At 54.5% G+C, this 16227-nt stretch overlaps 1 protein-coding gene across 3 annotated transcripts in view; it reads right to left on the bottom strand.

Moving 5' to 3' along the window:
• HS1BP3 (HCLS1 binding protein 3) overlaps positions 1–16227 on the bottom strand; it is a 47069-nt gene that overhangs the window by 27476 nt on the left and 3366 nt on the right. For 2 of the 3 annotated variants that reach the window (XM_043469286.1, XM_043469288.1), the window contains exon 2: positions 657–822. In XM_043469286.1, coding sequence (XP_043325221.1) covers positions 657–822 — 166 coding nt within the window. Of the gene's footprint in view, positions 1–656; positions 823–7249; positions 7406–16227 lie in introns of those variants that run through there. The other variant, XM_043469285.1, reaches the window with a different exon arrangement.

Genomic DNA, 16227 nt, shown 5'->3' with positions numbered 1-16227 from the left:
CACCTGGAGGGAAGAAGGGGTGGCAGGCCCTGCTGCCCAGTCCCTGTGGCTGCAGGCAGCTGATGAGGCCAGGAGGCTGGAGGTGTGTGCGCTGCCTCCCTGATGCCACTGGGTCCCGGGGGCTGTGGGCTTGGCCCCCAGGGCTGGGGATCCATGACTGCACACACCGCCTCTACTATTCCCCCAGCTCCGCCTCCTCTGTGCGTTCCGATCGGCCCACCTCTAGATGGACAGATGTGCGGGACTGCGGTGGGTGTTTTACTGGCTGTAGATTGAAGGGGAGAGACCAAGGGAGTGTCGCATCCGCCTTAATGCTGACGGCTCCACCTGCTCTTCACACCACAGCTCAGCCCTGTCCTCCCTCTGAACCCTTCCCCTAGGATGGCTCAGGTGCCCCCTCTCGACAACCCCACAGCCCCTGCGCCCCTCCCCTTGGGCTCCTGTCTCTTCACAGGTCCGTCTCCCCACAGACTGTCAGCATCTGATTCACTGGTGTCCTTACTGCCAACGCACTCTGGCATCCTCCGATTGAGGGTTGGCTAGAGCATTGCTCACGCCCTGCTGCTACCTGCACCCTGGTGGGAGGCGTGTTTGTCTCCTGGGACCCCTGGACCCTAGGCGCCCTGGGGAGCACCCTGCCAGAGCCCCCAGCTCACCAAGAACTGGACGACGTCCTCGGGCCTGTGCTTGGCCGACTTGAACGCAGCCAGCCGGGTGACCACCAGGATCTGGTACTCCACGTGCCCCGACATCATCTTGCCCCGCACCTCCTGGTGCTGTGGCACGCTCAGGTCCAGGCCCGTGTGGACATTCTGAACTCGCCTGCCAGAGGGAGAGAAGGCAGAGCAAGGTCAGGTTCAAGTCCGCAGGCTTCTCGAGCGAAATGCTGCCAAGGCCTCAGGGATCCCGTGGGCCTGGGTGCAAGGCCGCTCTGCTGGGCAAGTCCTCAGGGGTCCAACTCCAGGCTACCCGCCCCCCGCCACAAGCCAGCCCCTCCTGAAGCCTGGCTTCCCAGGTCAGGGCCCTGCCTGTGGGTCCCTCAAGAACAAAGGCCTGTTCCCAGCAGGAAAACAGGTGACAGCAGAGAAGACGGGGCCCCTGGAAACAGCAGATTCTTTGCTCCGATGGTAAAGAATCTGCCTGCAATGCAGGAGACTTGAGTTCGATCTCTGGATCGGGAAGATGCCCCGGAGAAGGAATTGGCAACCCACTCCAGTATTCTTGCCTTTGAAATCCCATGGACAGAGGAGTCTGGCGGGCATTTGTCCATGGGTTTGCAAAGACTCAGACACGACTGAATGACTAACGCAGGCTTTGAGTGGATACTTGGCAAAACGTTACAGTTCTTTTGAGAATTTTTAAATGCTACACAAATGCAATGAATCGCACATTGAGCAAAGAAGTTATGAAATGTTTTCCCTGAGGTGAGAAAAAAGGCTAAATGTAGTCCTCATTCTGGGTGAGGGTATCATGGAGACCTGTGCATAGTTTAAACATAAACCATGTTTAAACCTGGTTTAAACATAAACCACACAAACACCTATGACAGGACACGCTGGACACAGCGTTATCAGAGTCCAGACCTACCCTCTGCAGGGCAGGACTTTCAGAAGACAAGAAAGGGGAGGGCCCGAAGGGTTGGGCTGCCAGGGCGGCAGCTGGGACATGGCTGTTCCCTGCCCCGGAACTCTGCCCCAATCCGACATGTGACACCCTGCCCCCTGCACTCCTTCCACACAGGTCTCCACCCCCTTTCCACACTGGGCAAGTGACACCATACCACGATGCCATCTGTCACCAGCTGAGAGGACAACCCACCATACAGTCACCTACTACCAAATGTACAAACCTCTACACCCACGGGCATTTTCACGGGGTGGAAGGCAGGGGTCCCCAACCCTGGACCACAGATGGTTATTGGTCCAGGTTAGGAACCTGCCCGCACAACAGGAGGTGAGCAGCCTGCAAGGGAGGGAAGCTTCAACTGTATTTACAGCCGCTTCCCGTGGCTCACATTACCGCCTGAGCTCTGCCTCCTATCGATCAGGGGGCAGCACAATAAAAATGTAACAAATGTAATGAGACCGAATCATCCCCAAACCATCCCCACCCACCCCCACCCCCACCCCGAATCCCTGGAAAAACTGTCTTCCACAAAACCGGTCCCTGGTACCAAAAAGACTGGGAACTGCTGGTATAGTGAAAGAAAGTGAAAGCACGCATCACTGAGAAAGGCCGGGGCGAACCTCCCTTCAGGTGGGTGTTAAGTTCAGCATTCACGTGCCACTTGGAAAAGCAAACGATCAGCCTCCTTTCCTTTGGCCAATAACCAGACTAGCGTCCCGGTCTTCCCACCGGGCGCTAAGACCCTCCGCTCCCGGCGCTGTGACAGTGTGGCGGGCACAGGAGAGCAGAGGGGACTAAAGGCTAGAGTACCCCCGCGGGCTCTGCCGTGGGGACCTCACCTGTCGAAGGTGCTCCCGCGGCCCTACAGAGGGACACCGCCGCTGAGACCCGCTTCAGGTCTGGGAGTGTTCTGATCGCTCAGGCATGTCCGACTCTTTGCGACCCCATGGGCTATACAGTCCATGGAATTCTCCAGGCCAGAATACTGGAGTGGGTAGCCCTTCCCTTCTCCAGGGGATCTTCCCAACCCAGGGATCGAACCAGGGTCTCCCACATTGCAGGCAGATTCTTTACCAGCTGAGCTATCAGGGAAGCCCAAAGTCAGGAAGTATGTTAGTTGCTCAGTCGTGTCCGACTTTTTGCAACCCCACGGGCTGCAGCCTGCCAGGTTCCTCTGTTTATGGGATTCTCCAGGCAAGAATACTGGAGTAGATTGCCATTTCCTTTTCCAGAGGATCTTCCCGACCCAGGGATTGAACCCTGTTCTCCTGCATTGCAGGCAGATTTTTACCGTTTGAGCTACAGGGAAGCAAACGCAAAAGGGACTCACCAGCACTCGGGCTCAGCGGGTCAGAGGTGGAGCCAGGGTTCACTGCAGGCTGCCCCCTGCCTCCCTGCTGACCCGCACCTCCTAACAGCCCTGCTTACTGCTCCGTCTCGGAACACCACACCAGACAGTTTCTCGGGGCTTCCATCCATGACCCGCCCCCCCCCCCCCATTTCCACTGTACCCCTTGTCCTGTCGTGCCGCCCCAGTCGAGAGGCCCTGCCCCACGGCTGGGATCACAGACTCAGGTCCCCTGCCCATTCCCCTAAATCCACCAGTTCTCCATGTCCTGGGCACCAGAGTCTGGCAGTGGCAGACCACTGGGCTAAACACGCAGACACGCTGACTAAAATGTTAGTGGCTCAGTCGTGTCCAACTCCTTACGGACTGTAGCCCACTAGGCTCCTCTGTCCATGGGATTCTCCAGGCAGGAATACTGGAGGGGGTTGCCACTCCCTTCTCCAGGGGATCTTCCTGACCCCGGGAACAAACCCCAAGTCTCCTGCACTGCAGTTAGACGTGTTGACCGGTCCCACTTGAAATTCATGGCCACAACCGGCAAGCTGCGGTGCTGGGCCGGGCAACCCCAGCTTGGTCTCAATCTAGGGGATTCTCCAAGTGTGGTCCTCGCCGCATGAGCCCCACCTGGGAGCTAGTGAGAAAGGCAGATCCAGGCTCTGCTAAATCAATCCTCACGTTAACAAGCCCCCCAGGGGACTCTCATGCCCATGAGCCTAATCCACTCTGTCTCCCACTTTCCTCAGGCGCCCAGGGAAACTTTTTTTGTGAAGGGCCAGATAGTAAATATTTTTGGTTTTGCAGGCCATAGGGTCTCCATTACAACCAGACCCAACTCAGCCACTGTAGATCGAAAGCAGCCACAGACGGTACATAAACTGATTTAAAAAGTGAGTGGGGGGTAGGCTTTGGCCCATGGGTGTAGTCTGCCCACCTATACCCGACCAAACTTCCCGAACTGTGACGTGCCTTCCCAGTTCCCCCAGTGATCTTGTCAACACACAGAGGCTGATCCAGCAAGGCCTGAGAGTCTGCATGTCTAACCAGCCACCAGATGACGCAGGTACTGCTCCCAGGACCCTCCCCCGCCCCCGCCGCACTGAGTCCAAGTCGCCTAAATCCGCGAAGCCCCAGGACCTGCTCTCTCCCCACAACCCTGCTTCCTGTGTACTGAAAAAAGAGAAGCGGTGGGAGAACTTCCAAGCACATCCCTTCGCACCCACACCTGGCCTGCGTCTGCCTCCCCTGCTATTGTGGACAAACTGGCTGGCTCCTACCTGAGACAACCCCTCACCTACTCAAGGACGTCAAGTCTTCTGTCTTCTCTGTGCCATCAATGTCCCCTCCTTACTGGATCACTCCCACTTCTCTGACAAACCGAAGCTGTCCTTCCACCCAATCTCCCCCGCGAGCTACTGCTCCACTTCTGCTCCCCCTTCCAGCAAAACTTCTCAAGAGAATGGCGTCTCGGGTTCCTCTCCTCTCTGACCTTGAACTTTTTCTAACCAGTCTTTTGTTCTCATCCTGCAACCGAAACAGCCCATGCCCAGGTCACTAGTGACCTCCGTGTTCAGTTCAGTTTAGCCGCTCAGTCGTGTCCAACTCTTTGTGACCCCATGGACTGCAGCACGCCAGGCTTCCTTGTCCATCACCAACTCCCGGAGCTTAACTCAAACTCATATCCATTGAGTCGGTGATGCCATCCCACCATCTCATCCTCTGTCGTCCCCTTCTCTTCCCGCCTTCAATCTTTCCCAGCATCAGGGTCTTTTCCAATGAGTCAGTTCTTCATATCAGGTGGCCCAAGTATTGGAGTTTCAGCTTCAGCATCAGTCCTTCCAATGAATATTCAGGACTGATCTGCTTTAGGATGGACTGGTTGGATCTCTTTGATGTCCCAAAGGCTAATTCTCCCTCACTTCTTACTCCAGAGGTATCTGATGGCCCCTCTCTGCTCCTCGAGGCTCTGGGACCCCTGCTCTCTCTCTCAGTTCTCCAATCTCCCTGGCCACTCCTACTCAGCTTCCCTGGATGGTCCCCAATCCTGCCCCAAGTGCCCACCTTAGACCTTTTCTCTCACTCACCTTCCCCAGGGATCTCAAACATGTCCAAGGTTTTAAATCCCATCTATGAGCCAGTGGTCCCTCATTCCTCTCTGATCTGATCTCTCTTGATCCCCTCAAAGCCACACTCCTCCCAGCTGCCTGCCCGACCATCTCCACTTGGCTGTCAGAAAGCTTCTTAACGAACATGTCCAGACTAAGGGTGATTCTCACCTTCCTAAACCTGCTCCATCCATAGTCTCCTGGGCTGGTCCATTGCAATGTCCCTCTTTTAGGAACTCAAGACAAGTCTTGTAGTCAATCTTGACTCCTCTTTCTTGCTCTCATGGCCCACATCTAATCATCAGCAACCCCTGAAAGCTCAATCTTCAAAATATAGCTAGAACCCAAACATTTCTAAGCCCCTCTGCCAGCATCAGCTCTCACATGGATGACTGCCCAGAGTTTCCCGAATGGTCTCCTCGCTGCACCCTGCTCGCCTCCCTTCCACTCAGCACAGCAGCCAAAGGACCTTTCTGGAGTCCAAAGCACGTCCCACCATGCCCAGAGCCTCACCCCAGCCTGGGGAGCCTGTCCTGACTGTCCCCTGCCTCCAAGCCCCCAGATGTGGTAAAACTCTGCACCACATCACCCACCTCTCTGCTGGCTCACTGCACTGCAGTCACACTGGCCTCCGGGCTGGTGTGCAAACATCTCTTGCCCCAGGACATTGGCTCCTGCTGTCCCCTCTGCCTGGTACCCTCTTTCTTAAGATCTCTTTTTCCCTTGTCAGGAATCTACCCAGCTGCCACTCTCTATCAGAAAGACACTCCTGGACCACACCATATAAAACAGCATGCATTCCTCCTAGCATCCCATTTCCCTACCACTTTATTTTCCTTTATATCATTTATCACCCCTGGCACACCATACATTTATCTATTATCCATCTGCCCCACAAGAGCTCATGAGACTGTGTGTGGTTCACTACAGTATCCTAGAACCGCTCACCTGGCCTTCACCACCAGCACCTGCATTTGTTAAGAAGCCCTGTTCAGGTGGGGCAGAGAAGGAAGCCCCCTCACCCCCTTCCCAGGCTCCCAGCTCCAAGGTCACACCCCCACTGGTCTGCCGCTGGCCCTGCTCACACCTGCCAACCTCAAACCTCCTATCCGCAGAAAAGGAAACTGAGGCTCAGCGAGAGAAGGTGGTTCACGTGGCACTAGAGAAATCTCCTCTGCCAGCGAGGACACGACCAGCCACCACGGAGAGGAGACCAAGCAGGTTCTGACATCAGAACCTTAAAGAATCATACTTTCCCAGACGTGAAGTCACAAGGATGTTCAAATTACAGCCGGAAAAATTTTACATTCATTTATGTAAGAGATTGATGTCTTAGCCTAAGATTTTGTGTAGGGGGAACAAGGGTAGAGTGTGTGAAAACACTTAAAGTGAGTCACTTGACAAATGTGAGAAAGGGGGAGACGGTAAAACCACGCCCACCCCAGCCTTCAGCATCCCTCTTGTACTGAATCCCCCAGGCCTGGGTCAGGGTGGGTTCACCCTGACCCAGGGGTCCTCTGCCTCCAGGGACCCTCTGGAGGCCTCTGCAGTAACTGCACTTTTCCTGGGCTACCTGTTTGAGCAGCTGCCACCTGTCCCCTCCCCTTCCCCTGGAGGACCTGGCCTCATGCACCCCCACCTCGCAGAAGCCGGTTACACCCGGCCCTGTGTTCCCATGGCAACCTGAAGCCGCCCCCACCCCCTACCCCGCTCAGCATCGGTCCTCGGCCCGTTTCCCCTGACGGGCCGAGCCTGGTCTGATTCACCGGGCCCCGGGCCTGGCACACAGTCAGCGCTGCCAGGATGCCTAAGTAGATCTTGGAAAAGAAAGGAAGGCAAGTCAGCGGGAAAGGGGTGAGGAGAACCCCTTCTTTGACCACCGCGCAGGATCGGCCGATCCAGGCCTTCCACTAGGTCTTGGATGAGTTCGTTACCCTCTAGGGACCACAGTTTCCCCATCTGTAAAACCGGGCAGGGGGGCGGGCGGCCTCTCCCGCAGGGCCAGGGAGCGGCCGAGCCCAGGTCCACGGCCAGCGGCGCTAGGGACGCCGGGCGCCGGGCGGGATCCTCCGCACCCGCCGCTTCCTCCGCCCGGGACACCTAGGGCCGCGGCTCCCGGGCCCTCCCGACTCCACACGGCCCGAGATGTGGCCGGGGCGCGGGTCTGGCTCACCTGGAGGTGACGAGCACAGCCGGGGACTGCATGACGCCGAGGGGCTCCGGGCGGGGCGTGCGATCACGGGATCGCGGGCGCCGGCGTCGCCGCGTCCCCGCCCCGCGCCCCGCGCCCTGCGCCCAGCCCGCCCCGGCTCGGGCTCGGGCTCCGGCCTGGCCCGCCGCCTAGTGGCCGCGGCGCTCGGCCGGAGGCGGCCGTGCTTTTCCAGGCCCTTCTGGAATTCTGGGTGGAGATTCAGGGCTGAGGACCGTGCGCGGGCTCGGGGCTGCTGGAGGCCCCGGCCTCGCCGAGCGCGCCCCCGTCCCGCTCCCGAGTGGCCCGAGGCATCCCGAGGCGCGCGCGTCCTGGCTTGGGTCTGATGTCCCGGCGTTGTTAGTGACAGCGCCCCGTTCACTTTTAGGAGTGCCCCAAGCGTCCCGCTTCTGGACGATAAATCATTCGGTTCTGCTTCCTTGGGGAGCGTTTTGGGGAGACAACCCAACCGTGCACAGGGTCCCAAGAATGCTCTGAGAGATGTTTCCGGCGTCAAACGAGGTCAGAGAACCCATCAAACAAGATAAAACCGAGACCTCCGTGCGAGATGATCTAAAGAAACAGCAGTCGGACAGCCCCCGCCCCCGAGGCCTTCCAGGGGCTTTCTCCTTAAAGAGGCCAACAGGCCCTTCCCAGCAAAAGCTCCTGAGAACTGGGTTTCTTCCGCCTGTTAAAATTGTAAGGAAGACTTTATTCAAGACTGTTGCAACAGGAGTCAAGACTTTCCCAATGGGGAGAGAGTTCAGTCTCAGCCCTGAATACACCAAGGACAGTGGGACTGGAGCCAGGGGCCAGGGGGAGGTCAGTGATGGAGGCACAGGTAACCAAGGGTGAGGATCCTTGCTGAACTCTAGCCTGAAGGCAGGCTAAGGGCTTAGACATCAACGGGTGGGAGGTGAGGAACTTGATCAGATACCAAGGGTGATCAGGTATCAAAGGGAGAGAGCCTTTCTCAACTGACTTAGCAGGATTCTTGCTGAGACTGGGCTGGGCAGGCCAGAGACAGGGCAGGCAGCAAGGCCAAAGGCCCAGTTGAGAGGAGGGCTCAGAGGAGCCTAAAGTTTGGTCACAAAGAGGGTCTCTGTCTCCCAAAGTGTCCCTCTCAGAGAGCTGCTAACCACCTCCCTGCCCCCCGCCCACTCTCCAGGCACCATCTCCTCCTTTCCTCCCTTCCTAATGACACCCCCTTCCCCATACTGCTCCCTGCCCTCCGGCTCTAAGAGGTGGGGCTTCTGCTGGACTGCATTCTCCCAAAATGCCAGCCTCCTGCCCCTCCTGCACCACCCTGGAACTCTAATTACCAGTGTTCCAGCTCTTCGCAACCACCTGTAAAACACTTAGCTCAGGGCCTGGCTCACAGTGACTTCGAATCCCGTAAGTGTTTGTGTTGCTAAGTTGCTTCAGTCAGGTCGGACTCTGTGACCCCATGGGCTGTAGCCCACCAGGCTCCTCTGTCCATGGGATTTTCCAGGCAAGAATACTGGAATGGGTTGCCATTTTCTACTCCAGGGGATCTTCATGACCCAGGGATCGAACCCAGGTCTCTTACGTCTCCTGCATTGGTAGGCGGGTTGTTTCCACTAGTGCCACCTGGGAAGCCTGTGTTGCTCTAATGTTCAGCAACTAAAATGACAGGTCTCTCTGCTTCTGCTACTAGTCAGAGTTCCTCACAAAGCCACTCTCCTATCTCCTCATGACCTTTTCATTCATTCATTCATTCATTCGACAGCTATCTACTGGACTGGGCCTCTGTTTGGGGCCCTGTGGAGGCCCCTGAGCTATTCGTGACAAGGACACCATGGCCCAGGGCTCCCACAGTGCGCCTGTGGACTTGCTGTCTCCAGCTTCCCCTTTCCTGTCCTCTCTTCAAGGTTCTGGCTCCTTCCTACTGTCTGCTCACTCCCCTTTGTCCACAGAAGGTCTTCAGGGAGCCGAAGCTTGGTGGGTGATGGCGTCTGTGTCCTGCCTCCGGTGGCCGCCTTTGGGTCGACGGCTGGAGACCTGACAGGTGAGGTCACAAAGCTGTTGGAGCTGAGATAGGCTGAGCCTGCAGAGAAGGCAGCCCAGGAAGGTGCAGAGAAACATGCACGTTCCAGGGCAAGCACAGGTGGGAGCTGCAAAGAAGGGGACCCCGCACCCCCACCAGAGCTAGTGGCATGCCGGTCACCCGGGCCTTGCAGGCAGACTCGCCTCACCCCTGGCCCCAGGGTTCTGGAGCGCGCACTGAGGGGGTCTTGGCACCCAGCGCCTGCGAAGAATCCCGCTGGTTCCCCATGAAAGAGTGAGCCCGTCCGGAGAGCAATCCCATTTTCTGCCTCTGTGGGTCCCACACGCCCCTCTGTGGCTCCAGTGGATAATTGCATACAATGCATGGAATGTGGAATCTAAATCTGATATTTTCTGCTTCCTGCCTGACTCAAGGAGCCCTTTCCATGGCTGAAGCCGCAGTAACGCAAACCACATTGCAGGGAACCTGAAGTCCCCCTTCCCACTGCCCTGGGAGGAACGCTCCAGGCCTCAGTCATCCCCTGCCCCAGGGAAGTCGCTGGACCTCAGGGCCAGTGGGGTAAGTTAGAGGCACCACAGCCCACAAGGAGTCTTATCTGAGCTCTGGTCAACCTTGCCCTGGTTTCTGGTGGGGTGGGACTTCTGGGGATCTGCTGATTTGTCTCTGTTCTTTGTAGTGATGCTTTAGTGCTCTGGGGCGGGGGCTGGGTACCCCAAGTCGAGCAAGGCCACCACCTCATCTGTCCCTCAGCAAATGCTCCTGGGCACAGCTCTGGGGCTGGGACTTTATATCAGGCCCAGAGGATGCAGAAGACACAGGCCTCCCTGGCAGGGCTCACCCCCCACTCAGGGACCCTTGGAGATGCCAACGCAAGTACACGCCCACAGAGCGCAGAGAAGGGCGCATAGCCAACTCATCCAGGGGTTGGGACATACAGGAGTCCTTCCAAGAGGAGGCAGTGCCAGACTCAGGACATGAAAAAGTAGGTTTTGTCTCTTTGAGCCTTGGTTTTTTCATTGGTGAAATGAGCATGATGGAAATCTTTAATCCATAGCACTGCTGTTACTTAAATGAGCGCACTTGTGACTGAAATGAGAGGAAATCTATGGCAGACACCAAAAAGCCATTCACAGCCCCTTCCTGTTTGCCTCTTAATACCACAGTGGCTGCAGTGCATGAGATTGCAAAGAGTCAGACACAACTGAACAACGACCAGAGAGGCTAGACAGATACAGCATTCACGCTGCTAAGGGGCTGCAATTAGAAGATGCTTGTGACATGATTCTGGCCATATACATGCAAGTTCCCGCAGAGGGTTTACCTTGCTCGGAGAAAGCTCTCTGTACATTTCCGGTGCTGAGTCAAAGAATTTCCTGCCTTAAAGTGTTGCATCTGTCTGGAACTTCCCTGATGGTCCAGTAGCTAAGATTCCACGCTCCCAATGCAAGGGACCCGGGGTTCCATCCCTGATCAGGGATCTAGATCTCACATACCGCAACTAAGACCTGGTGCAGCCAAGTTAAATAAATAAACATATATTTTTTTTTAAAAACTGTTGATGCTGTCACAGTGCTCTTGGGAAATTTCCCTGAATTTGCATTCCCACCGAGGGTATATATTAGAATGCCTACTTGTATCTCCTTTCACCAAGAATGCATTTTACGTTTTTCAGTTTTACTAACCTGAGAAGTAAATAAAAATGGTATTGTTTTAATTTGCAATGATTTGCTGGTGACTGGGGATTTTGATGTTGTCACCCTATATTTTTCTAAGTCTTTGTGTTCCCAGCCATCAGGATAAGCACTTTGACTAGAGCTCTCCAACTCTTTATTCAAGTCAGAAAAAAATGCCTGGGAGGACAGGACCCAGCTGGGGCTCTGCCCTAAATTAAGGTATTATTCAGAGGTGGATCAGCTACCTAGAAAAGTGGGGAACACACACAAAGGGGCTGCCATGGCCTAAGGCCACATCCCCGGTTTTGTAGGCAGCCTTACCCTTTGTAGCCTCATATCCCAGCCTCCCGAAGATCTCACAGATGCCTTTGCCATGTGGACCAGAGAACCTGAGACAGACCATCCAGGGTGAGGACACCGGGTCCCCGGATCAGCTGTGTGATGTTTGACACTGGGCTGTGGGAACATGAGACATTCTGGTCCCAGGGTCCTCATCCTCTGGAGTGTCTGCAAGATCTCACATCCTAGACTTGGGGACACATCTTCTGGGTCCTCCAAGCCTGTTCTTGACCTCTATTAACCCCTTTTCCCAGGCAAAGAAGACAGTTTGGTTCTCTGTTCATTATGACTAGAAACTCGGGGCTCCTACCTGACAAATTGGAGGACCCAGCATTCCGAATCACTGCACATTCACTGCACGTGTTTTTATTCTAAAAGGAGTTTATTTTGTTTCAATCTCAGAAAATCTAATGGAGGCATAGCTTCAGACTATTAATGTTCACGATGGGCAAGTTGACAGAGGGGAAATGCCTGAAAGACCACACAGAAGAGACTGGATGGACAGGTTTGATCAGTCTTTGGACGGGTTAAACCGGGACTGACAGCTTTCTGACTTACAGAAAGCTGTAAAAGCCAGCATTTATTGAGTTAGGCTCAACTGAGTAGGCTTTTACCTATGTTGTTTCCTTTATCCTTAGGTACACCTGACAGGTAGGAATCTCTGTCTCCATTTAAAGGTGGAGGATTAAAAAAAAAAGGTGGAAGATAACAAGTTAATTAACTTAAGGTCACAAAACTAGTGCACTATAAAGGTGGTTTGGAAGCCATTGTTTATCATGACTCCACCCTCTGGTTTCTTTCCCAACCTCAGTGGAGGTGTGTGGTCCTTGTCCCCTCAACTCCTAGGATACCTTAGAGCTCCAGGTAAACTGGTTCAACCTCAGGGTCCCCGTGCAGGGCTTCCCGAGTCTTCTCCCAGACTGCTTGTAAAGCTGAGCAGGAATGGGGTTCTTCCACACTGTGGTGCTGTTATAACCAGTGACCAGCAGATGGCAGTATCCACCAGCCCTCTGCCATTTGTCCCAACCCCAAAGGAAGGGCCCTGAGAAACCCCTGTGAAACTTCTAGAAAGGAAACTATTCCACTCCCTTCTTCTCAGCCCCATCTCCTCCCCCTACTCAAGGGTGGGGCCACGCCAGTGGCTGGGGACGGGCTGCAGCCCACCCCGGTGTGGATGCCAGAGCTGTTGCCTGGGGTAACCTGGGGGAAGGCAAGCCCTGCATGGAGCATGGGAAATGCATCAGAGCTGGAGGAAGCCAGACCTGGGCATCAGACGGGGGCTGAGCCAGAGGCCTGCGGGGATCGTCCCACAGCCACAGCCCCACCCCTGGTCTTTCCGGGGGGAGGTGGCTACAGCACATCTCCGGCTGAACAGGAAGCAACAGCGCGGATGCAGTGGTTGGGGGGTGTCCTCTGTTGTCACCATTCCCGGCCCTCCCAGGGACACCTTCTTTGGGGTCAGAGCCCCAGGATGATGCTGCCTTCTCACTGCTAACCCTTTCCAGCTCTGAATACATGAGCCTTGGCAGGTCCAAACCGGGGGGCTTGCCCCTGCCTGGGTCCTTGGCACTGGGTCCCATCCTCACCCGCTCCCCACCTCTCACAGGTGGACCCTTGGTGGACATTTGATTATCAGCCTCACTGGGGATCATTATCAGCGTCTGGATCAAAAGCCAGGAAGGGCCAAGGGACTTGAGGTCCAAGGTTAGAGGCCAGATTTGAATTCTCCTCTCTTGACTCTCGGGAACCATCAACATTATAGCCCAGGGGGGTATCTGTTTTACTTCCAAAATAGTGCTGGGCTGCAAGGGCCCAGAACCCCTAACGATGGACAGGGCAGGGGCTGAGCCCTCATCCATCCCCTTCCTCTCCTCCAGGGTACCCAGGGCAGAGCTGGGCTGAGGCCTTCCGAGCCACACAGAGAGCAAAGACACAGGATCACAGAGGGGCCTCACCTTCCCTGGCGGCTGTATTGCCAAATGCTAGGGTGCTGGTCCTTTTCCCTCCTTGGGGACTTGGCTGCCCTGCATGGGCAATGCAAGGTGCAGGGCAAGGCATCTCTAAGGAACCTTCTCTTGTCTTGTCATCAGGGGCTCTAAGCTGCGGCAGGGTGGGTCCAATTTCCAGGGGCTCCAGCTGGTAGAATCCAAGACTGACTTCCTAAGTGGCATCAACCCCAGTGCGCCAGTTCACGTTCCCAGGTGGCTTGTGAACTTCTGTCAGCAGAGGTGCCTTTGAGAGGTGTGGTGGTTCTCACAGGCACTGGGTACAGACTGCCTCATCTTCAGAACCGTCAGGAGGCTACCTGGGACCAGGAGGGAGCTCCCGTCTCTGCAGGTATGCAAGCAGAGCCTCGGTAGCAGTTTGTGAAGAGTCAGGCATCATGAAAAGTTGGCCCAAAGAATCCCAAATATTCTTTTAGACATCCTGGAGTGTAAAGTCAAGTGGGCCTTAGGAACCATTACTATAAACAAAGCTAGTGGAGGTGATGGAATCCCTGCTGAGCTACTTCAGATCCTAAAAGACGATGCTGTGAAAGTCCTGCACTCAATATGTCAGCAAATTTGGAAAACTCAGCAGAGGCCACAGGACTGGAAAAGGTCAGTTTTAATTTCAATCCCAAAGAAGGGCAGCATCAAAGAATGTTCAAACTACCGCACAACTGTACTCATTTCACCTGCTAACAAGGTAATGCTCAAGATCTTTCAAGCTAGCCTTCAACAGTACTTGAACTGAGAACTTCCAAATGTACAAGCTAGGTTTAGAAAAAGCACAGTAACCAGAGGTCAAATTGCCAACTTTCGTTGGATCATACAGAAAGCACAGAAATTTCAGAAAAACATCTACTACTGCTTCTTTGACTACACTAAAGTCTCTGACTGTGCGGATCATGACAAACTGTGCAAAATTCTTAAAGAGATGGGAATACCAAATCACCTTACCTATCTCCTGAGAAACCAGTATGCAGGTCAAGAAGCAACAGTTAGAACCGGACATGGAACAACTGACTGGCTCAAAATTGGGAAAGAGTATGTAAAGGCTGTATATTGCCACTCTGCTTATTTAATTTATATGCAGAGTACATCGTGTAAAATGCCAGGCTGAATGAATCACCAGCTGGAATCAAGATTGCTGAGAGAAATATCAACAACCTCAGATATGCAGATAATGCCACCCATGAAGAGGAACTAAAGAGCTTCTTGATGAAGGTGAAAGAGGAGAGTGAAAAACTTGGCTTAAAACTCAACATTCAAAGAAACTAAAATCATGGCATCAGGTCCCATCACTTCATGGTAATTTGAAGGGGAAAAAGTGGAAACAGTGGCAGATTTTATTTTCTTGGGCTCCAAAATCACTGCAGGTGGTGACTGCACGCACAAAATTAAAAGACGCTTGCTCTTGGATGGAAGGCTATGACTAACCTAGACAGCGTATTAAAAAGTAGAGACATTACTTTGCTGACAAAGGTCCATATAATCAAAGCTATGGTTTTTTCAGTAGTCATGTATGAATGTGAGAGTTGAACCATAAAGAAGCCTGAGCTCCAAAGAACTGATGCTTTTGAATTGTGGTGCTAGAGAAGACTCTTGAGAGTCCCTTGGACTGCAAGGAGATCCAATCAGTCAATCCTAAAGGAAATCAGTCCTGAATATTCATTGGAAGGAACTGATGCTGAAGCTGAAGCTCCAATACTTTGGCCACCTGAGGCAAAGAACTGATTCATTGGGAAAGACCCTGATGCTGGGAAAGATTGATGGCAGGAGGAGAAGGGGACAACAGAGCATGACATGGTTGGATGGCATCACCAACTCAATGAACATGAATCTGAGCAAACCCTGGGAGATAGTGAAGGACAGGGAAGCCTGGCGTGCTTCCTGGCCATGGGGTCATAAAGAGTCAGGTACAACTTAGCTACTGAGCAACAACAGCAAATTCTTTCAAATCCTTGAATTATAGGACCTGAGTCAGAAACAGGGTGGCCAGAGAAAGCAAACAGCTTCTGCAGAGGACAGATGAGTGGCCAAGTGCTCTCCAAGGCAAGGATCTGGGGGTGAGAATGTGAGGACCGCTACTCCCACGCCAACTAAGAAACACCCACCCCCCAACCAGGCTGCCTCCCTGTCCTCCCCCACCAAGCCTCCCTGTTTGGTGGAGCCAATCTCACCTCAGCTCTCTGAGGAGCTAACAGCTGAGGTCTGGAGTTCTTGGGACACTAGGGGGCGGCCTTCAGACTAACAAAGAACAGAAGTTGGAACTTGAAGCCCCTGGTTTTCTCCCAGCTGTCTCTTAAGTTTCTTGCATCGGCTGCCCCGTGACTGCTGGACAACACAGGGGACTAGGAAGCCACCTTCAAAGTTAACCGCGCAGCAGGTAGGGTACAACATCTCCAGGCCAGGATAGATATCTCCCACCTGCCTGGCCCACCTACCAAAGGCCCCCATGACCCTGGAGGAAGCTGCAAGTGAGCCCAGGGCTGGCCTGGCCCTGTGGGCCCCAGGAGGCCAGCCACCCGCTCATCAGAAGGCCTCAACTTCACGAAGTCAGGGATGGCGGGTCAGGAACTCCTAGTGTCACATTCCTGTCCTCAGGGAGGAAGCCATCTTCACTCCAGATGGATGCTCAAGTCACGGCTCCCAGGGAAGCCCTACGGGGCATGGGCGACCTGGTCCAAGTCGAGCCCTCGCCGTTGGCCTGACTTGCTAGGCCATCAGGTCACTTCATGTAAACTTAGCTGTCAGACCACATGCTCCTACCGGCTGGTCCTGCTCTGAGCTCGGTGGCTTCTCCAGCCCTGGGCAGGCCCTGCCGCTGCCGATGACAGACTATGTTCAGTTGGCGGGCTCCCAGCTGGTGCCAGAGGCAGGAAGGAGTCCTCAAGATGATGCTTTCATAAGCCTCACCTGGACCTGAGAGTTCTCTTT

This window comes from Cervus canadensis, chromosome 5 (genome assembly GCF_019320065.1).
Source record: "Cervus canadensis isolate Bull #8, Minnesota chromosome 5, ASM1932006v1, whole genome shotgun sequence".
In the NCBI taxonomy this organism is placed as follows: Eukaryota; Metazoa; Chordata; class Mammalia; order Artiodactyla; family Cervidae; genus Cervus; species Cervus canadensis.
The sequence above is the reverse complement of the archived record's forward strand: the minus strand, read 5'-3'. Positions and strand labels throughout refer to the sequence as shown.